General features: G+C 40.9%; 5 protein-coding genes across 8 annotated transcripts in view; 2 read left to right on the top strand and 3 right to left on the bottom strand.

Moving 5' to 3' along the window:
* hspb8 (heat shock protein b8) overlaps positions 1-21,450 on the bottom strand; it is a 480,000-nt gene that overhangs the window by 259,820 nt on the left and 198,730 nt on the right. The gene's annotated exons all lie outside the window — the stretch shown is intronic.
* wsb2 (WD repeat and SOCS box containing 2) lies at positions 586-6,463 on the top strand. The gene is made up of 9 exons (XM_072387413.1): positions 586-1,043; positions 1,271-1,439; positions 2,604-2,806; positions 2,903-3,034; positions 3,513-3,613; positions 4,361-4,557; positions 4,819-4,908; positions 5,005-5,121; positions 5,897-6,463. Exons 1-9 carry the CDS (start codon positions 1,004-1,006, stop codon positions 6,108-6,110), a joined length of 1,263 nt encoding a protein of 420 aa, XP_072243514.1. The 5' UTR covers positions 586-1,003; the 3' UTR covers positions 6,111-6,463.
* rfc5 (replication factor C (activator 1) 5) lies at positions 6,464-11,796 on the bottom strand. 2 transcript variants are annotated; one of them, XM_072387414.1, is made up of 11 exons: positions 11,622-11,795; positions 9,777-9,841; positions 9,175-9,311; positions 8,971-9,050; positions 8,772-8,845; positions 8,141-8,300; positions 7,925-8,006; positions 7,648-7,777; positions 7,274-7,351; positions 6,846-6,900; positions 6,464-6,738 (listed from the first exon to the last, which is right to left on the bottom strand). In XM_072387414.1, exons 1-11 carry the CDS (start codon positions 11,666-11,668, stop codon positions 6,633-6,635), a joined length of 1,014 nt encoding a protein of 337 aa, XP_072243515.1. In that variant the 5' UTR covers positions 11,669-11,795; the 3' UTR covers positions 6,464-6,632. The 2 variants fall into 2 exon arrangements, with proteins under 2 accessions (XP_072243515.1, XP_072243516.1); XM_072387415.1 differs by lacking the exons at positions 6,464-6,738; positions 6,846-6,900 and adding an exon at positions 6,907-7,088 and having other exon boundaries at positions 11,622-11,796.
* ksr2 (kinase suppressor of ras 2) overlaps positions 13,129-21,450 on the top strand; it is a 116,636-nt gene continuing 108,314 nt past the window's right edge. For 2 of the 3 annotated variants that reach the window (XM_072387427.1, XM_072387429.1), the window contains exon 1: positions 13,130-13,835. In XM_072387427.1, the coding sequence (XP_072243528.1) occupies positions 13,662-13,835 (174 nt within the window). In that variant the 5' untranslated portion in view covers positions 13,130-13,661. Of the gene's footprint in view, positions 13,836-21,450 lie in introns of all 3 variants that reach the window. The other variant, XM_072387428.1, reaches the window with a different exon arrangement.
* Positions 14,377-21,450, bottom strand: part of fbxo21 (F-box protein 21) — a 286,959-nt gene continuing 279,885 nt past the window's right edge. Inside the window, exon 13 of the transcript XR_011916386.1 lies at positions 14,377-14,387. The gene's annotated coding sequence lies outside the window, so the exon portion shown is untranslated. The remainder of the gene's footprint in view (positions 14,388-21,450) is intronic.

Consider the following 21,450-nt stretch of genomic DNA (forward strand, 5'->3'; position numbering starts at 1 on the left):
AATGAAACTGGGGGAAAACTGGGGGAGAGAAGTGTAAATCTTAAACCTTTTGTCCATGTTTTAAAGTCGATCCATTGTCTGACAATTCAACACTATAAGACGGGACTGAACAAGAAAACTGGGGTAACGCTGTAAATGGAACCAATTCTACGAGGCTCCAGAGTGGTTTTTCTGACACTTGTACATTTATTTGACATCAATAATCACTTCTCTCTTCATGGCAAAATTTCAGCAAAAACGATCCCCAGATTGAAAGTGACTGTTGGAACATCATTCCAGGTGTTCTTCTGCTAATAAAAACATCAAAAAACATCAAAAGACTGTTTATAACGTTGCATCCAGGAAAAGAACGTGAACATCAGCCTTAAGAAAAGGTCCATCACACGTCGGGAGGTTTCCTCCACATTTTTTTTTTATTGTCCTGTCTGTTTGTCTCACTCTGAGGACAGGAAAACTCCTCTCATATATGGCTTCTTTTATTCAAATGTTAGCTATATGTCCAATTTTCAGTGCTGTTATTGTTTCAGTCTGAGTGAACGTGGAAATCCCAGACAAAGATGCATTTTTCTTACATTAAGCCCAATTACTGGGAGAGCAACTCCGCTTCTTTTAAACAATTTTTGCTCCTGCATTCATTGTTCTGAAGATTTGTCGAGTAACACTGCTGGACAGCAGTAAAACAATAAAGGGTGGAAACCAAAGGACTGTTAACTTGTTTTTTAATCTCATGGGGGTGTGGTTAGGGCCCACGATGGTTACGTAACAGAGCGAAAACGTGACTACGTTGGGCAACATTGCAGCCAATAGTACAAAGTGAGTCAGCCGTCAGGACATCAGCTGAACACTTCCTTTCCCACTTGTACATTTTTCACATAGCGAACGCTTGATATCAGGAGCGAGAAGAGAAAGAAGTTGGACTTCGTTTAAATGGACGGCTGCTGTCGAACAGAGAGGACAAATTCAGGACGTTTTCCTTAAGGCGAAGAATGAGAAGACGGCAACGATGTGCTCCACTGACAGCAACGCGGAGCTGCAAGCAACGTGTAAGTCCTTTTTCTGAATAATCCCCGAGCCTGGTCGTGTTGTCATCGCAACGCTCCGTCACCAGGCAGCGGGTTTTCTAGTGGGAGCGTTAAAAAACAAGCCTACAGGGGAGAACAGCTGAGAGAGGTGAAAGGAGGGTGAAATGTCGAGGAAAAGACCCGCAGCCTCTGCCAGCGAAGCATGAATGTGTCAAACGTTGATTTTGTGCCGTTTTTCCATCCCCTAGCATCAGACCCAGCGCTCCTCCTGGAGCTAAAGACCAGGCGTCCTCCGTCTCTGCTGGACCTGGCGGGATGCGAGACCTGGAGCGTGGACTTCTCCCCGGACGGAGCTTGGTTCGCTTGGTCGATGGGACACGGGATCGTCTGGGTGGTCGCCTGGCCTCTCGACTCCGAGTAGGTTTACCTGCACATTCAATCCCCCAACGTGACGCATTCACGTCACCCTCGTACATTCTGACAACTGTGTGAGAAGAGAAGCAGACCATTTACGAACTGGAATATGGGACAAGGCGGCCTAAAAATAACCGCTTGTCTCCAGTGAGCTCAATGATGGAGATGACATTATTAATGTCAGACAAAATATATTCAATGTTATCTTATGTCCACGAATAAGTTACATTTTGTTTCACCCATTTATCTTAATTAAAATCACATAAAGGCACAGTGGGTTAAATATCATTGTGCAACAGAAACAAATGATGTTTTGAAAGAAGATACTTGAGAAATAAAAACTACTGGAAGGTAAAAATGTACATTAGAAAAGAGCGTATCTCTTAGTGGCTGGAAGCAGCAAACTACTAAAAAAAACACACAAACCTAGTTAACAATTTTATGGTCTCTCACTTTCTTTTAATATTTGTATTTCACCATTGCGTCTTTTACATGATTAATCTAACTTGATCAGGCCCACTCCACCTGCAAAGACATGCCCAGTCAAACTGTTAGTCATGCAGCCACCACGAGTATTAACTACAGCTATTTACGGAAAAATGTTCCGGGAAGGGACTGGATGTTGTTTCAGAAGTTATCTATCTTAACAGTTTCAAAGCACCACAGGTGGGCATGACTGTGGTAGAAGAATATGTTGCCACTCGTCCCACTGCCCAAAAGTTTCCTTGCACGAGACGATTGAGACCAGAGCTGCTCTCCATTGAATCTGTGTGTGAATAGCTGTTGAGAAGCCTCGCTACAGTTTAAAGCTGCTGTGCAGTGGATTAACTGGTCAGTCACAGGTTACCCCGCCCTTGTCTTTTCTTTTTAACTCTGTTTAACCATAGTTGAACTAAACCAACATCATCCTGTGACTTGTTCTCAGCCAGGCTTATGACACTGGTTGTTTTCAAGCTTGGAAAAAAACTGCCGCAGTGTTGATGAAGAAGAATCCAAGTGGGCGTCATTAGCTCCTAAAAGAAAAATGAAACAAAAACAGAGCACGAAGATCAGACCTCTCCCAGCAGAGTGTTGACATAATATCTAACAGCATTGTTCGAGCAGCAGCTCGAGCTGCACACCGCCTACATTTGCTATCTGCATACTTGATGCGGCTCTCACCCACAGAGAAGGTCAGGATGGAGAGACCGACCGAGGAGACAAGAGCTTCAGTTGTGGTCACCCCGTGTGGGGACTCGCCTTCGGCCCCAGACCTCCCAAATCGGCCACACCGACACGTCCGGCTAAAAAAGCCAAAAAAGGGAAGAACAGCCTGCTTCTGGCCACAGGCTTAGAGAACGGGGTGATAAAGATCTGGAACGTGTTAACAGGTGAGGCGTGCGTGAGGTGTGCGCTGTGTTTGGGAAACAATGCTCGGCTGATTTATCTATTTTTTTCCCAACCGCTTTTCTTTTTTGCATTTAAAGGGAATGCTGTATTTGATCTCCATGGCCACGAGGGCGTTGTAAGGGACCTGGTTTTCCCTCAGAACGGGACGCTCACGCTCATATCATCCTCTCGGGACAAGACTTTGAGGATTTGGGATCTTGCTCACAAAGGTGCACGGACAGTTGTGTTTGCGCAGAAGAAAAGATGAGAAAATAAGATATTTTTACTCATGTTTTCTTATAGAAGTAATACTTTGTTGTCAAAATTTAGTTAAATCTGTTTTGAGCTAAATAGCACGAGGAAACAACAGGATTTTCTGAACATTACAATCAGTGTAGCTTCTGCAAACCAGTGTTTGTTTTTTAAAAATAGGCTTCCGTTACACATTTGGCTCTACTGTCACACCACACAGTACATTTAAACCTGAATCTTATTACTTGTGCTTAATTAATTTCTTTGTAGACAGCGTCGCTCATAATTGACAAGGCTCGTCGGCAGGTTACTTAATGTTGCTGCATCATGCATCTGCAAACTGATCCTCATGCTGCACTGACACTGAGGGGAACCAGAGCCTGCTTTCTGCGTGGGAAACTCATTATTTCTACCAGCCTCATTCGGCTCAGTTGGATTCTCTTTTGTGTGTTTTAGGTAAAAAAGTGCAGGTCCTTTCGGGGCACAAGGACTGGATCAACTGCTGCTGCGTATCATCCGACTGCAGCATGATCGCCTCTGTTGGCAGATTTGATCGAGTGAGTTGTTGTTTTTATTATAAACCTGTTGTTTGTGTTGTCGTCAGGCAGTTACTAAGAGCCCGAAGGATGCAATTCATAAATTTTATGCATAAAGTGTCACAGCTGCGTAAAAGCTCCCTCTTAACATTAATCTAGAATAATTTCAACCAGGTAAGAAACTGTGCAAGAGTAAAGAAGATATTTATATTCAAATAATCTCCTATCGGCCCACATTCCGATTATTGAAGAAGCATTTCCTTTGATTGCTAATAGTTATATTTATCTATGAAAAACCACGTTAAATAAGCTTTTAAGACATCTCTTTCCACCACAGAGGCTCTTAGTGGACATGTTTGACCCAATTTGTTGCACCCCAGCGTGGAGTGTTATGATTATGTTCATCTCCTCCTGGGTCGGGTCACAAGACTGATCGAGAGCTGAACAGTTGGGTATCTTTGTTCATTTCTTTTGGTGCGCCAGGGAGACCTTTTCACACTTTGGTCTAACTACTAATTGAACACTCTCAGGTTAAAACTGTGCAACAGCAGACTTTAAGATCACAACAACTGTCAGCGGTGTGCAGAGCGTTTCGGGCCGTCCTGCTGACAGAGCCAGAACAACTCTGAGACTCGAATTACTTGATTTTCTGGCACTGTGACGTCTGCAGCTGAGAAAAACGTCTCAAATAAAAAATCTGTAGTTTTCCAAATGAAAAACAGTCCTCACAGCAGAGTCTACATCACTGCGTGATGTTTTTGTGATCAGATGGTGTGTTTGTGGAGTCTCCGGTCATATACGTTCATCAGGAACCTGTCAGGCGGGACCCATAAGACCTTGTGCCTGCTGTCGTCCTGTGACTTCTCTCCGGACGGGGCGGTGCTCGCCACCGCGGCCTTCAGCGGCTCCAGCTGGTGGATCGACCTCTGGGATCCGTACACAGCTGAGAAACTGGCCACTCTTGCGTAAGTTTGTTAGTTACCGAAAGCAACACAGACGGCATCATTTCTGATACACTTGGAGACAGTGAAAAAGCAGGTAGAACTAAAAGTAAAGTCTAAGATACAAAACCTTTACCAGGAAGGTAGATTAGTTTCAAGCAGGTAAAGATGCTGGAAAGTGAAACTATCCCACTGTCACTCTCACCTGATGTAGCCTGGGAGCATGTCTTAAGAGCCTTGTGTCTTATGAGAACGTCTTTTTCTTTTTGTGGTCTTTTGCCACAGGGACTACTTCGAAGATTACGGACAAAACCAGATATCAGCAATACAATTCTCCCCCAACGGCTTGCACTTAGCAATCGTGACTGATGACAGGTGAGCAGTTTATTAGTTGCACGTCATAGCTATGTTATAGAATGAATGTTTATCATGCTGAACAGATGTTTTCAGACCGATGCATCGTGTTTGCAGAGCTCTCAGGATTTGGGAGCCGGGAGAGAGACAAATGACGATGCAGACCAAGAGAGACCGAGACTCCAGCGGACTCTGTTGCAATTATCATCCACAAGGGGGCGTAGTTGCCACCGGGTAAGAAGGTCATCAGGGTTCACCATAATTTAGTACTTGAATGTGATGCTCTTTAGAAAGTGCTAAAGGTGGATAGATTCACAGAAGTCAGAATGGAGCTCAGTGAGGAGCTCCTGCAAGTTAGCTCCCCTCCTCTGAGGTCACGAGTATGAAAAACATGCTGCAAACGCTTCTGTCGGTCTGTCATGTGTTTAAAACAAATGTTTTAGGTTGAATCTTCCATCAAAAACCTGTAAAAATGTTTTTAAGACAAATTTCCTGCAGAATCGGCACACTGATACCAACAGTGTTTCTCTCTCTCTCTCTTTTTTCTTCTTCTTCAATTTGATTCTGAGCTAAACTACACTCCACCGTCATGTTTTTCACCCAGGTTAAAATCATGGAAACTTCTCTGTTCAAATACACTACATCCATTTCATACATGGGTCTAAAATCTCTGTGAAGTCTGATTCTTTCCTTATCTATACGGATAGTCATCTGCACCATTGCCTGCAGCGGTTGATGCACAATGAGGATGTTCATTGCTGCGTCTTACGTTGTGGATTCATCAACAGAAAGTAGCTTATTTTTTCTCTCCACTGAGGAACTTCTGAACTAAAATTAGCTGAAATTTTGCAGCCGCTCTGTGAACACGCATCATTATTGGCACCTAACCTTCAGTTGAGAACAGATTTAACTTCTCACCCTTTAAACAAGAAAAACAGTCTCTGTTCCTCCAGACTACCTCATAACGGCCACCCTGACCACTAAGTTCTCTTCCCCTCTCTCTGGGCAGAACCAGAGACGGCCACGTCAGGTTCTGGACGGCTCCCAGGACGGTGCCCAGCTTGTGCCACCTGTGTCGGTCCATCCTGCGCCACTCCATCTCCACGCATCAGATAGAAGCGCTGCCCCTTCCCAAGAGGATCCTCGAATTTCTCACCTACAGAAACATCCCTGAACGCCTCAAGACCTGCTGCTCCTCAGATGAAGAGGACTGGGAGAGTTAAAAAGAAACAGAGGGATAAAAATGCCTTTTCTGTATCCAATAGGAAATCCCTTCAAAGCTTGACCGATTATGAAAACCATCCAGTAATCTACTTTAGATGCAACGCTCTACACTAAAGATTCCATATATTGCACTACCACTTTAATAAGATCCCTAAACTAAATGCTCACATCATTTAACTTGAATATCACCATTTTATACTGCTAATTTATTGTGTAAATAGAAAAGGTTTATGCATTTTTAATTCCCGTGCTCATTATCATAATAAGAGCGCTGCTGCTGTACCTGCTCGTGTTAGTTGTTGACAGAATATAACAAAAACTGGAAAGGTTTTATTAAAGTGATTAAAACACATTTACATGTATGAGATTTATTATTCATCTTGAGCTTGGAATGCAGTCATGTGCTCCACTTGTTTTTCATTGCGGTCTAAAGTAAGTGATAGCGATCTGCTGACAACTTGAAATATTTATTTCCACGTGTCTGTGGTCTGAAACCGAATTCTGGTGACAAGTCGAAGCTGCTATTTTTGCGAGGCCTCGCTGACCACAAGGTCTCTCACTGCCTGGAAAGCTGCTATCATGGAGCTGAGCTGGATCTTCTCGTTAGTTCCTGAAGAAAGCCGGTATCTAAGATGAAATGAGTACAAAGGAACAGTTCGTTACGCGGTGATGCCTTTATGTTATTAATGGTGCTTTTATTTATACAGGGAAAAAAACTAAAGCATTGCACTCACTCTACGTCGGCCAACTTGATTAGCAGACCGATCCGAATAGCCGGAGGGAAATCCACTGGAATGGAGAAAATGAATGAATAAATAAATGAAAGACTACCACAAGGCAAGCCCCAAAAGATTTAACTGGTATTGAAATAGAATTTACTTCCATTTTGTCTCAGGCTCATCCTCCAAAAGCTGCTGTAAGTAAACACTCTACACCACCCTTTACTCTCACAGGTGCCACAAAACAACATTCCCCACCTAAAGGATCGTGTGTGGTAGAGATCTGGTGGTTTTCCTGTCTATCAGTGTTAAAGCATCCTCACTAAAAGCCCACAGCTCATAAACAAGAGCAACTTGTTTATTGAAAACAAAAAAAAAACAGGCAAGCTGCATTAACATGGAGAAATATAGGGGCAGAATGACTAAGTGAAAACATGTCTCACCTCTGTGGATGAGCAGATGCACCTCAGTGAGGATGTCGTGCAGAGCCAAACCTTTCAAAGTCTTCAGCTGAAGGATTTCTGTCACAGGGGTGTCAAAGAATTACAAGAAGACAAACTGAACAGCTGTTAGCAGATGTTTTAGGATTAGAAATAAAGTTCAGCCCAATAATTCCAACACCTCAGTAAATCCTGCATACACTTCCAACATTTAAACAAGCACTGAGGTCTAAAATAATAGCTATAAACTCTCATATTTAATCATTTCACTACGACGAGCTTCCGTCAACCTTCAGTTTTAGCTGTTGCAGTGCAGAAACGTTCAGTTTATACAGAAGGAGGGATTTTCTTGAAAGACCAGGTGAAGTGAAGGATACGTTTATACGCTGTGGTGAAGTCTTTGTTGAGGCACCAGTCAAGGATGTTGGCTATATCTGAGCGGAGGGGCTGGCCTGTGCAGGTGTACACTGTGTCTTCTGTGACCTTCCCGTACGCCATGCTTGTGCTCTGAAACCACAAAGACGCTCAGGTTTTCCATTCTTATGTCGAGTTACATGTGACAGATAGATGCGGCGAATATTTTGAGACACAGTCAAAAGAGTAGAAGCACCGGTCAGTTTGAGAACAGCGATCCTGCTGAGCTTCTGGCCGTACCTGCAAGATGTTGAGTGATCTTCTCATGTCACCCGATGACAAGGCCACAATGGCCTTCATTCCATCTGGGGTGACGTCAATGCTGCCACAAAAAGATTCACTCAATATTTCATTTGACTCATGTTCATCACTGATACTTCAATTGACACTTCCTTAAAAGTAAGGGGGTTATTAGTTGACCTATAAAGTAAAATGAACGGTGCCACGTTTTCTCACCTCTCCTGCTGGACAACGTACTCCAGCCGAGGGATCATCTGATCCTGGGACAGCGGGCCGAAGCGGAACCTGGTGCAGCGAGACTGCAGGGCCGGGATGATCTTGGACAGGTAGTTGCAGATGAGGCAGAATCTGGTGTTTTCTGTGAACTTCTCAATAACTGAGACAGCGGCAGAGTGGCATTAGATAACGATGTCTTTAATATATATGAAACTGTTGCTTTTAAATGACCCTACAGTGAAAAACAGGTTTCACCATCAGTCCGGTGATGGGACTAATTTAAAAAGATAAATAGATAAATAATCAACGCAGTTTTTTCTTGGAACAGAATGTCTATTTGTAATGATGCAGAGTAGCTTGTTGATATTTTAAAGACATTTCAGAGTTCATTTAATACTTCCAATTTTCTAGTTAATTGGGAAGTTTTGTCAAAGTCAGCCAAGAAGATCGATGAAAGTCATGAAAACAAAATCTAATTTGTCCTTCAAATCTTGCTGTGTGCATTTATTTTTCAGACCTATGTTTCAACATCATAAACAGATACGCTTATTCACAAGCAGCCAAATTGTGTGGCTGCTCAGTGAGCCGTGCGGCACACAGTGGGCGACACCCTGGCGAACAGATGGCTCACCTCGCCGCAATGCATTCTGGGCATCCTGGGTCATGGCATCAGCCTCGTCCAGTATGACCAACTTGAAGCCCTTCCTGGAGGACAAGAGGGGAAGACAAACAGGAAGCAACTTACAATTTCTGTTTCAGTTATTAACTGAAAATTAAAGCGCTTTAAAAACATTCTACAAAGAGTGTGAATAAGTGAGGCTGAGTCTCACTTGAAGATGGTCCTGGTGCTGGCGAAGCTCAGAATAGCGCCTCGTACAACATCGATACCTCTGTCATCTGATGCATTTAGCTACAAAACAAAGTTAGAACAATTTCAATATGAAATCAAAGAGTCACGAAGTCTAGTTTTTCAGTCGCTTGAAACCTTCAAATCCCAATAAACCAAAACCTGGAAACGAGGATTTGCATTGTACCTCCAACACCATGGAGTTGAACTCTTTTTCCTTGTAGAGCTTCCTGGCACAGGCGAGAATTGTGGTGGTTTTGCCTGTACCAGGCGGGCCGTAGAACAAGAGGTGGGGAAGCTTGTCCTCACTGATGAACCTCTGGACTGAACAGATGAAAAGAGGTTATATGCAGCAACGCACAAAATTAACTAAATATGATGCTGGATCGCTTGAAATCTGTTCATTTATTTCCCTGTTTTGCAGAGATATGGTACGCTTTTCTTTTAGGAATCAAAGAGCGGTAGGCATCTAGCCCTTCAGTTGGAGGGTAGCGGGCCGTGTGGATGGCGAGATGACCACTACTCTTTGAGTTCAAAAAGAAAAGGGGCATTTTCCTGAGCAAAAACAGAGAGGCAAGGGCAAAGGGAGGAGCTATGATTGGACCCAAGTGTCACTGGCAGGCAGCAGGAACAGTTATCACTACACAGATATTACTACATTGGTTTGTTGAAGGCCATTTATAACTCCAGCTTTAGATACCTGGAGTGTGTTTGTACTGCACCATGCAAGCTGAGGCTTCAGGAGGGAAGATTACATCACATATTAATTCCTGCAGTGCACATACTTACTGGTGCTCAGAATATCTTTGTGCGAGATTAATTCATCTAGAGTTTGTGGTCTGTATTTTTCAACCCTGGAATACAAAGCAGAAACATATCAATCAATCGTCTTATCGTCAGCACTAAATACATTAGGCCGCTAACTGACCAATGCTTTGGACACTTTAAGTTTGGGATGCTGTGTTGCATGGAAATACAAAGCTAATTCAATGATTTAGAAACAAATTAGAAAAACATTCACAACAGAAAACAAATCAAGTGTAGCAAGTGAGGCATTTTTCCATTTTATTTCTCATGTTTTCTCATACTGAATTTGCAAGTTGGCACAGGTCCCTGTTTAGCATCCCCTCTTCTTTTAACATCAGTCGGTGAACATCTGGGAGCTGAGGAGACCAGCTGCTGGCAGCGCTGTCCACTACCTAAACTCTTCTACTACTAAGCCATGCTGTTGTAATAGATGCAGTATGTTGTTTAGCATTGTCTTGCTGAAACATGCAAGACCATCCCAGGAAAATTCTGCATTTAAAGCCTGCAAGTAATGTTCAGGATTGATGATGCCTTTCCAGTTGTGCCAGTTCCTAGTTTCATGGGCACTAACACACTGCTGATAGCGCGCCGAATTGTCCTTCTCCTCTGTAGTCCGCAGAACACGGCATCCATGACCCCATCCAAGTCATACGTGAACACAGTTTTCCACTTTACCTCAATTATAAACGACCTTTGGCCAAAAGAAAACCGCAGCGGTTCTGCATCATGTTCACATTTTGTTTCTTCTTTGCATGATGGAGCTTTAACCTGCATTTGTGGATGACATGGTGGCGTGACCTGTGTTCGCAGACAATGATTTCTGGAAGTGTTTCTGAGCCCATGCAGTGATTTCCATGACAAAATGATGATGGCTGTTAAAGTGCTGCCCAAAGATCACGGACAACCAACATTGATGTTTTTTAGCTGTCTCCAGCAGCTGAATCATTTGACCATTTCATGTTCTGCAGATGATGGAAGATTCAAAGCCTTTGCAAATTTACATTGGGGAACATTATTCTGAAATCGCACCACAATTTGCAATGTTGGCTTTTTAAATCTTTTTTTCTTTTTACAGAATGCTAGACCTTTGCCCATCTTTACTTCTGAGCAACTGTCTCTCTTAACTGCTCTTCCTATACCCAAGCATATTACTGACCTGTTGCTACTCAACCTTACCAAATACACATTTCCCCCCAGCTGGTATATTATTACTTTATAACTTACTTTTCCAGTCTTTTGTTGCCCTTTCACAGCTTATTTTGAGATGTGTTGCTGCCCTCAAATTCAAAATTCAAGATGAGAAAATATTTTTCATGGAAAGAGGGACATTTTTTAACTTTCAACATCCAACACGTTTTCTATGCTCTATTGTGAATAAAATAATGATTAACGAGATTTGCAAACCATTACATTCAGATCTTAATAACATTTTACACAAACCCCGAGGTTTTATTATTTTTTGAGGCTGTAGTTGCTTTAAGACAACACTAGAAGATAAGCAGCTTCTTACTCCAGAAATCACCCTGTGTATACTTTGTTGAAACCAATGTGCAACTTATAACATGTACATTTCCAATGACAAAATGCATATAGTTGACGACTGTAACAATGAGCACGATGCGTTAACTGTCATCGAAACAAAGCCCAACTAAATACATGCACATAAAGTCCATAATTAAATAAGTATTTTTAAACATTTGGAAAGCAAACGTTAGTGCACCGAGGACGTCTTCTCTGAGACAAGCGGCTAGCTTTGACACAGAGTAACCATGTTAGCTAGCTAGCACTACCTAACGTATACGTGCTAAACATCGACTTTCAGCTCACCATGGTAGATTTCTGCTCTGTAACCGTGCTGTACTTGTAGACGCCATATGTCCCGTCAACTGTGAAATTGTGACAAGGTGAGTTAAACACTTTGAGAGCTTATGTTGCTCCGTTCACTTTTGCTGCAAGCCTTCTCTGCCGCGCTCAGTAACTAAATTTACGACATACGTCATCACGTACAACCAATAACATACATCTATTTGCTTTCCCTATGGGCGGGAACATGGTGGCATTTGCACACTAAAAAAAATCTGTTTTAACCGCTGGAATAATTACACACACTTTATCCCATATTAAACATTTTGTACACGATCATATTTTTGGTACATTTTATTAATACGTTTCTGGAACAAATGCATTTTCATATGATTGAAAAGAAATGATAAAACCAGTGCGGCTCATGGTGTTTTAACTGTGTTTAGTAGTACTGCTGGCGGACTTCTCTGCAGATGTCCAAAAGTGAAAATTGTATGGTGCAGATGACTGTCGTTCCAACTCACACACTCATCTATATTTAGATTTAAGGAAAAATAAAGTCTGTCCACTCCCTTTCTCGATACGCTGTGCCCAAATTAGTGTCAAAATCTGTCAAAATCAGCTTTGCCTGGTGTTTGTCCATGTGTGATTTTTATATGCAGCATGTCATACTTGCAGTTCTGTGTTGATTGTTATACCCACATTTGGAAAAGTATCATTTCAACCAATTCCTTACAGGTGAAGCTTAAAACCTTTGGATTGTGACCTTTAAGTGTGTCTTGACCAATGGTCTGTGATCACTGAACTGTGAGCTATCCACCTCATATTGCTTCATTTATAAGATGCTTTATTGATAAGATTAATTTACAACTACAAACACACTTGAAACTGGACCTTCTTACTGAAGAGGTACTTTTTGTACATGGCATTTGTGTCTACTACACATTATGAAATTCATGCTGCATTAACACAAATTATCCCCAATGTATGATAGATAAAGTCTTATCTTATTTCATATTACTCCTCATATTTGGTGTCACATAAACACGTTTATCCGATTTCTTATTACTCTTTTCATTTTGTCACCTTTCAGGTTCATCTTCGGACACCCACCCTCATAATAGTCTAAATTTTAATCTTGTCAAGCTGTCTTTGTGCTATTCTAATCAGGCAGCTTTACAGAGATATTTTGCAAGATATACTTGAGTTTTAGAACGTATCATATAATGGTGGAGATTCTCAGTTATGCAGGTATGCATGATAATCCTAAAAGCTTGAATAAAGGCAACTGGACCAAGAAAATAAGTCTTTTTTATTGAAGCTCTTTTGGAATAAATAAGACGAGGACTAAGGCAGCGAGTCAAACAGAGTCTGCAAATCACAGGCACACATAATCAAACAGCATAGAGAGCTTTAAAATATTTAGAATTAGTTATGTTTCTTATGAAGGCCTGGACACTGAAGCCCACTGCACTCAACTCTGATCTCGCGAGAGCGGCCCCTCACGGCGGAGCCTGAGCGCTGCGATGCTGTTGCTGTGGGTTTGATTGACAGGAAACATGTCGGTGTGGTGGGAGAGAACCGGGATGCAGCTGCTGCCAAGGGAGACAGGGAGTACCTGCACCAAATCCACATATCAGCACCTTTAAAAACCACCAGGCTTTAGACCGACCCGTCCGCTTATGATGCGCTGAGCAGCGTCTATATTTCCTTCTTTTTTTTTCCAACATCCATTTGAGAGGAAGGGGCAGCCAATGGATGCTGAGGCAAACCGTGTAGTATCTTCATGCTGTGTTTGATTTAGCCTTCATCCAGAGACACCTTGATGATCCAGCAGGAACTACGAGGACTGTTGTTGCAATGGAGTCGACTCTCTCGCGGCTCAAACCTCGTCTTTAAGCCCACAACAAATCGTTTCATGGCGTTTTGCAGGTTGCTCTGCTCCGCGGGCTCCTCCACGCTTCCTTTTTGAATTACTATTCCTATTTTTTTCTTGCTTTAATTTCTTTCCTTCTTTTTTTTTGTAAGTGCAAAGGGAAAATAACATCCACTGCTCGCCAAACTATGAACGAGGAGATGACAAAAAGCGAGGAGCAGCATCTTAGTTTGCAGAAAGCCTTGCAGCAGTGCGAGTTGGTGCAAAATATGATAGACATAAGCATTTCTAGTTTGGAGGGTTTACGGACCAAATGTGCCACATCCAACGACTTGACACAAAAAGAGATACGAACGCTGGAGGTAAGCACCTTTTGAGCGGAATCCCTGGATTCGTGTTGTGCATCTTCATCTAAATCAACACCGCGGGGCTGTCACTGTTATGTCGAGGCCACTCTGCATATTTTTTTTTCCAGCGGGAAACTTGCATTGTGCTGTCATAGCATTAATATGCCAATATTTCTGCTAAAGCTCTTTGCTATCTGTTTTGTGCAGTGCAATAAATCAAGAGGCCACGGGGCTGCAGTGGGCTGTTAGTGACTTGCGCATTCTGCAGGTGGCGGGGAGAGAAGGTGGCTCTTCTCCATCAGAATAATATCTGAAGCGGCCGAGGCCTATGGGCAGCCCGTGTTTACAATCCATTACCAGAATGCCAGCCTCTAGCAGCGCATCCAGAGCCAGGCGTTATGCAAGGCGCACAGATTACTGACATTGTTACAAAATATTGTTATCCGTTAATTGGCCCGTGGGGTATTCCGTAAATTGCGTTACGTAATGGCCACAATCCCCCCGGTGTTGTGTTTGAGATATCAGACTGTCGTGTTTTGAGACCACTTAAAGCAGTCGAACAAACCCCTCATCCGTGGCAGGCTGTTACAGGGCATACAAATGCCATAAAGTGCGTTATGGTCAGTGAAAACTGACTATTGAGCACTGCAGACACAGCACAGCATGAAGGGCCCGTAAGAATGTTATGGTGATATGTCAAGAGATTAAAACAAACACTATTAAGTACAGCAAGGTACCCATAAACTCATCACCGAGTATCTGTGTGTACCATCAACACACTTTGAATCCCAGTGGAAATATAATTGAGATGTTGCATAAAAACAGCCGACCATAAAGTCCCCTGTGAGTTCTAGACATTGATCCCACGGAGATGCGAGGCTGTGTAATAGCAGACATAAACATACCGTAATGCATCATTTCAGCTGTTAACATAGGTTTGCCAGGGCTGACCTGGGAACAGGAATGTGATCCAAGAGGACAGAGAACTAGTATTATGTCTTCAAATGTGCTGCCAACATTTTACAGGCTAGAATCAGGAAATAAATGTTCACTGTGTTCCCTTACTGCACTGCAAAGCATCATGGATGCCGGATTATTTGTTGTAAGCATTACAGAATTCTTCTTTTTATGTTAAAACTAAATCTGACAGATCTCTTGTACTGGATTTCTGAAAAATCTGACTGATGGTGACGTGATTAAACTGAAAGAGAAGTGGGACAGAGTTAGAATGTTACAATATCTGGATGAATCTCAGGGCTTTTATTAGAGGAGAAGTAAAGATACACACAGATATGTTACTAAATTCTTGCCGATATGTCTGAACCAAACATGACAGTACAAAAAGTTTGGCTACATAAGAGAAAAGAGAGAAGAGGCTTCTTTTACTATTCAGAATGCATTTTGTTGTCTCATTCATGTCTCTGACTTTCTTCTTATACTAAGTATGTGTTTCCCGTCAGTCTTTCTTTGCAATATTGTGAAATGACACCCAAGTTGTTACACCAAAAAAAGACGATTTTATTTATGTGCACACTGAGGGCACATGATAGAGGCTGAATTACAATAATATCCTGATAAAGTAATGATGATAGAGGAAGTATTTGTATTTTTTCACCTAAAGCATTTGCAGTGATAGCTGTGTGTACAGAAGCCTGTGAAATATTGGAGTGTTTTGATGAGATGGTATTTGTTTCTAACAGACAAGTATGCCACCTGCACAAGGGTTACTGTGAAACATCTCTGCTGACCGCAGGGGGCGATAATATATATAGCTAGCAATGAGCTAACAAAAAGAGGGAGACAGATGCACACTGTTCTTGATAATAAAGCTCCCCACAAAAAGCTGGTTTATTCATCTGTTTATGCCTAATTGATTGATTAGTTCCTTGATATACACGTTAATAGCAAAACCTGTTCACACAATGAATAGTGCAAATTGAATTTTGTGTTTTTGTTTGGCTTATTATGCAATTAATTCTATTAATTGTTGTTCTTGTTAGTGTATGTAAAATACGAGGGAGAAATGTCCATTTCTATACGTTTTCAGGTCCTTTAAGTGGGTTGTAATCTTTGGCAGCCCTGTGATGGGCCAGTGATCTGTCCAGGGTTTACACTGCCTCCCAATGGCAGCTGGGATAGACTCAGACCCCTAGTGACCCTGAACAAGATAAAATGAGTATGAAAAATTGATGGCTAGTGATAGGATGATGGTTATCCTAAACTCAGGACACTTGTTCTTCCAAAGTTTCTCCCAGTATTTCTCAGCAGAAACGTTCAAGGCTCAAACCAGGATGGATGGGGAGCATCATTGTGCAGCTATTTTCAGTCCTCTCCAAAGATATCCTGTTAGATTCATGTTCTGATTAAAAATTACCAATTCAGTTGTTGGTTACCTGCCTGACCAAAGTTAGTCGCCCCTGATCACTCATTTTGGTGCTTAAAAACCTTATTCCATTGTAGAATGATGTAGCCTCTCTGATCAGGGGGACTGTAAATACTCTAGAAGTTTCTTTATGTCAGTTTTGACACAGTCCTTTCTCACAGGTCTACATACATCTCTCTGCCTTGGTTTTCATTCTGACATACACCATCAACCTCATATATATATGTGACCTTATATAGGTCACATAGTTTACAGGACAGACATGTGCAGGCATGTACCTTCTTAATTGTGTCAAATTGATTTAGATTGTCACAGGTGGACTTAAGTCAAGTTCTAGAATCATCTCAAGGACTTGTGATGGAGGAAGGAAGCACTCAAGCTCAGTTATGAGTCTCATATCCAGAATAAATACTTATGTAATTGGGATGTTTCAATTTAAAAAAAAAAAAAAATTACATAAAATACATTAATGTATTTTAAAAAGAAACAAAATAAATCATCGGAACATCAGAAACATTTTGCATACAGGATCGTTACAACTCAATTATGTTTCTTCTGGGTTAAACCAGCGTATCGTAAGGCATACTCAAGTTACACACAATTCTAAACGTTTTAGTTATTACTTTTATCATTATTCAGAAGTGAAAGGAACCTTTCTTGCAGGTATAGCTGATCATAGTCAGTGAAACTGAATTGTTGCATTCTTTAGTCAATTTTAGGCACAAGAACAATTCCACAGCTGTATGATAAGTCATTAATGGTGAAGCAACACCAAAACTTTTACTTTTTAAAAGTAAGGCAAACTTATAATGAAGTTAGCATTTATGTAAGGAAAAGTTCCTGCCTGCTTAATGGCTGTTATTTTTAACTAACTTTCCCATACTGCATTTATGTTTTGATCTCCATTAAGTTCTCAGAAATACATTTCGCTCTTTAGTTGCTTTGCTTTCACCGGCTAACTCTTTTATTGTTTCCTGAAAATAGACACATGCTACAGCTTGAGACAGAGTTAAAGGGGAAGTTCAAACCTGGACCTTATTTCTGGCATAAAATATGTTCATCTACTCACCGATAACAGTGAAAGTCAGCGGTGAACAGGGCATAGACAATACAGCCTCTAAATAAGGCATTATCTGTCTTTATTTCACCAATACTTTAAGACGAATGAATGAACACGTACTATTGCACTGTTAGCTCATAGCTGCTGTGTTGCTGTTATTGGCGGCTATCGGGGAGCTGTTAGAGGGCTTTCCACACACTTGTCTACTGGGATGACGTAATAGACACGCTGTGTTCATTCGTATTAAAGTATTGGTGAAATAAAGACAGATAAAGCCTTATTTAGAGGTTGTATCGTCAATGTCCTCGTTCTCTCCCAGTTATATGGATATACGCGGTTCTCGAGTAATCTCAATAGCTTCCGAAGGATGCCGACTTTCACCAAACTGTTATTGGTGAGTAGATGGACGTATTTTATGTCAGAAATAAGGTTCAGGTTTTTTTTTTTTATCACCAGAAATGTAATAAACAAATGTGTGACAGAAATGCTCAGTAGAAAAAAAAGCAATAGATTGAACACACTTTCAACACTCCCATATAATTCCAAAGTACAACTAAAGAGTCACTCCTGAATATGGTCCCATTGTCCTCAGATCCACTGAGCTGAAGAAGCTTTCCGAATGACCGTCATTTTATTGACACAAAGATTTGGGTCACAATGTCAGTCATGCACAAAGCTTTCCTTATCCTGATCTATCGTGAGTGTGGTGTGTATGGGAGATTCCTTGACAAACTTTCTGCTTTTCTATTCTTTCCCTAAAGATACACAGATTGTGCCTCAGACGCTGTCTGTCAGGAGCGTTGAGTATGGACCTTGCTCTAGCCAAAAGCTTTACCCAGAATAGCATCCTATACCATTACCTGGATGAAGTATTACACCGGCTTCCATTAATATAATTACACATGGTTGGTATCCCTTGGATACACTGATGATCAGCACTCATGATGAATGAGTGCTTTTTTTTTTATGGTATCATATAGATGCAGACACATGACACAATCAAATGTGTTTCATACATTAGAAATTTTGGTCAGAACCAGTTTATTCGTATTCACTCAAACAAGATGGTGTCAGCTACTGTTTGCTTCAGAGGTGGGACCATGGAATTTTTCTACTAACTTTTAGATGATCAAAAGCTCTAAAGAACCGTTGAAGCACTGTAGCTTAGAAGAATGAAGATTTCATTATGCTCGTGGAAAACTGGGTCATACAAATTGTTATCTGACCATGACTAAAGTTCTGAATGACTACATGCAAAGCCTAACATAACCTCTGGTTGTGTTAAACTGCATGCTCTCCAGTTCTTTCACAAATGATGAAAAAAGATAAATAAAGTGCTTCCGTTTAAAGTTTCTTTCCCCTTGGTAAATTTACAGTAAGTTCAGTATTTACCATATTTAAGCATTTTATTTAGCTACCTCACCTCACAGCAAGAGGGTTCCAGGTTCAATTACCAGCTGGGGCCTTTCTGTGTGGACTTCGCATGTTTACCCCAGGTACTCCAGCTTCTTCCCACCCCACAAACACATCCATGTTAGTTTGATTGGTGACTCTAAATTGTCCCCTAGGCGTGAGTGTGAGTGCCCAGACAAGCCCAGTTCCCAAGCCCAGATAAATGATGAGGGTTGCGTCAGGAAGGGCATCTGGTGTAAAACATGTGCCAAATCAATGATGCAAGATCAACTCACTGTGGTGACCCCTGATAAAGGGAGAGGCCAAAAGAGGTTTGTGTCAGCCACCAAGAATCTCTTTAAAGAAAGGCACATTTAAAAAATGAGGCAATATGATTTACTGACTTGGAAAATAACCAGGTAATTGTTTGCATTACTTTGCAGAATATTCATCAACTTAAACCTGTCCTGGATAGTTTTTATGTGGAAAAATGTCTTCATACAGATAATGAAACAGATAAAGTCTCAAGTTGAAATGATTACTATTTTACCTTGACTACTATTTTAATTATATATAATATATTTACAATATTTTATTTATGTGATGGTGTAGCCAGTAATGAATTGAAACATCTCGATGGGGCAATTTGCTGCAAATGTGTCTGGATTCAGGGGATAAAACTGAGAAAGGTAACGGCATCAGGAAGAAGTAACAGAACAATGTGACACAGTAAATGCCAATGTGTGGAAACTTTACGGTGAAAGGTCCAACACCTCTCAGGTCATGACTCTTTTTTTTTTTTTTTTTCCCATCATCCCTGGATTTATTGTTGACTCCATGCAATGCACAGATTTACGGCTGATGAGACAGCTGTGTACCCTGTGGTAGTTACTGGTATATAAGATAGACAAATATCAGTAAATATATGGTATTTTGTCTTTTTGAATCGATGAAAATTAATTTAAGACTTTGGACTGGTTCTTCACTGGTGTTAAAATTGGGTAATCTCAGAAGAAAATAACACATGACACATTTCAGTATTTATTAAAAAAATTAAAAATAAATAACAATAATTAAGCCAAAATGCAGAAACTGTGAAAAAAACACTCCCCTACTGCTTCAATAGGAATGAAGAGCAGAAGTAGCAGCCAGGTGCTGCAAATTAAATGCATGTGATTAATTGAGGTGTGTGAACACCTCTTTTTTTTTGTCAGTTTGCTGATCTGGAACATTCAGGTGTGTGTTTACACAAAGTAGAAGGACATCAGCAATGATCTTAGAGAAGAAACTTCTGCTGCTCATCAGTCTGGGAATGGTCATACAGTCATTTCCAAACAGTCCTTAGTCCATCATTCTATGGTTAGAAAGATTATCTACAGTTAAAAGGAAGGGAAAAGAAAGGATTATTGGAAAACACTCAAGACAGCTGCCAATTTACCCCAGAAGTGGACTTTCCAGAAAGTTTACACTTCTTGCTCAGAAAAACTGCAAAAAACCCAAGAGCTGACAGCTGAAGTCGTGAGTTGCCCAGTCAGAGTCCAGACTTCAACCTGACAGAAAAGCCCAATAGGACCATAGAACCTTTGTAGAACTGATAAGATAATGCCTGCACACCTTAATGAACTATAGGTAAAAAAAAAAGTGAGACAAAATTTGTCCACAATGAAGTGAGTTAGTGATTACGTCACACAGGAAAACATTACTGCAAGTTATTGCTGCTGGTTGCTGGTGGTTCTAAAAGCTGTTGAATTATAAAATAATGTCAAAAAATAACATTTTAAAAATGATAAAAATAATAATCCAGTGTTTTTGTTCATCTGAGGTGGTAATTTTGTGTAAGCACCATATGATTTCTGTATTATGCTCTGAAACATCTGATATTTTTTTTCACATGAGTTTAGATCTCTTGGAATTGAGACTAGTCAGAATTCAGATGCAGATCTGAAAGTGAAAAGTAGTTACAAGAAAATAATTTGTCTTTGTGTCACAAAGCATGACTTTATAAATGTCTACAATCCTCTTTTTTTGACTGGGTTCAGTTGAATTACTGATATTTGCAATTCATATCTACTCTAGTTAATAAAGGTTAGAACAGCTTTCCATCACTTCAGTTGTGTCATCTAAAATACAAATAGCTAAGTTAGAAAACACAATGACAAATTAAGCCATTGATTTGGATTTGAGGTACTTGTATGAAGTTAGAAAGGCCTGTGACTTTCATTATGGGACGGGTAGACTAACAAATATCTGTCTTTGCTGTTTGAACTTTTAATCTTTTCATTTTCAAATACATGTCTCTAAACATCTGCCAGCTTTAAAGTCTGCTGCAAACAGCAGCATACACTGTTAGCCTGCTTTAACAGGGTATATATGTTTGACTACATTTGGCATGTAAACAGTTATTCATGTAGAAAGACCTCTGCATCTCCATGCCACTTGTAATGCTAATGCCTCAGTGCATGCATGAGATATTTTTTTTCCCAAATCCTAATTCACATACAAACCAACCAGCTTGGTTATTGAATTATTAATTACCACAGTATGCTGCAGATCAGTGAGCTAAATGTGGATACTGCAAGTTGTGCAGTTGTGCGTTTACTTAAAGGGAAGTTGGACCCATGAATTGCACCAGTTTTTGCTGGAGCAGGTTTTGTCTCTGGATCCTAGACATTTGTACATGGCTGTAGTTGTACAGATCAGAACAAGCTGCAGTGGAAGTGACAGTTTTTTGTACATTCATTAAGTGTTCCAGTTTACCAGGATTAACAGAACAGCAGTTGTGAAGAGGTCGGTGT

The sequence above is a fragment of the Leuresthes tenuis genome, unplaced genomic scaffold (genome assembly GCF_036924035.1).
Source record: "Leuresthes tenuis unplaced genomic scaffold, fLeuTen1.0.hap1 SCAF_6, whole genome shotgun sequence".
Classification (NCBI taxonomy): Eukaryota; Metazoa; Chordata; class Actinopteri; order Atheriniformes; family Atherinopsidae; genus Leuresthes; species Leuresthes tenuis.

What these genes read in the sequence shown, in the direction of transcription:
- wsb2 (XM_072387413.1), top strand. Translation starts at nt 1,004, where the DNA reads ATGTGCTCCACTGACAGCAACGCGGAGCTGCAAGCAACGT. An exon ending in GATCTGGAACGTGTTAACAG is followed by an intron (nt 2,807 to 2,902) that starts GTGAGGCGTGCG and finishes TTGCATTTAAAG; the next exon opens with GGAATGCTGTATTTGATCTC. An exon ending in TTGGGATCTTGCTCACAAAG is followed by an intron (nt 3,035 to 3,512) that starts GTGCACGGACAG and finishes TGTGTGTTTTAG; the next exon opens with GTAAAAAAGTGCAGGTCCTT.
- rfc5 (XM_072387414.1), bottom strand. Translation starts at nt 11,668, where the DNA reads ATGGCGTCTACAAGTACAGCACGGTTACAGAGCAGAAATCTACCATG. An exon ending in GATCACTCAACATCTTGCAG is followed by an intron (nt 7,778 to 7,924) that starts GTACGGCCAGAA and finishes TTGTGGTTTCAG; the next exon opens with AGCACAAGCATGGCGTACGG. An exon ending in ATCAAGTTGGCCGACGTAGA is followed by an intron (nt 6,739 to 6,845) that starts GTGAGTGCAATG and finishes ATTTCATCTTAG; the next exon opens with ATACCGGCTTTCTTCAGGAA.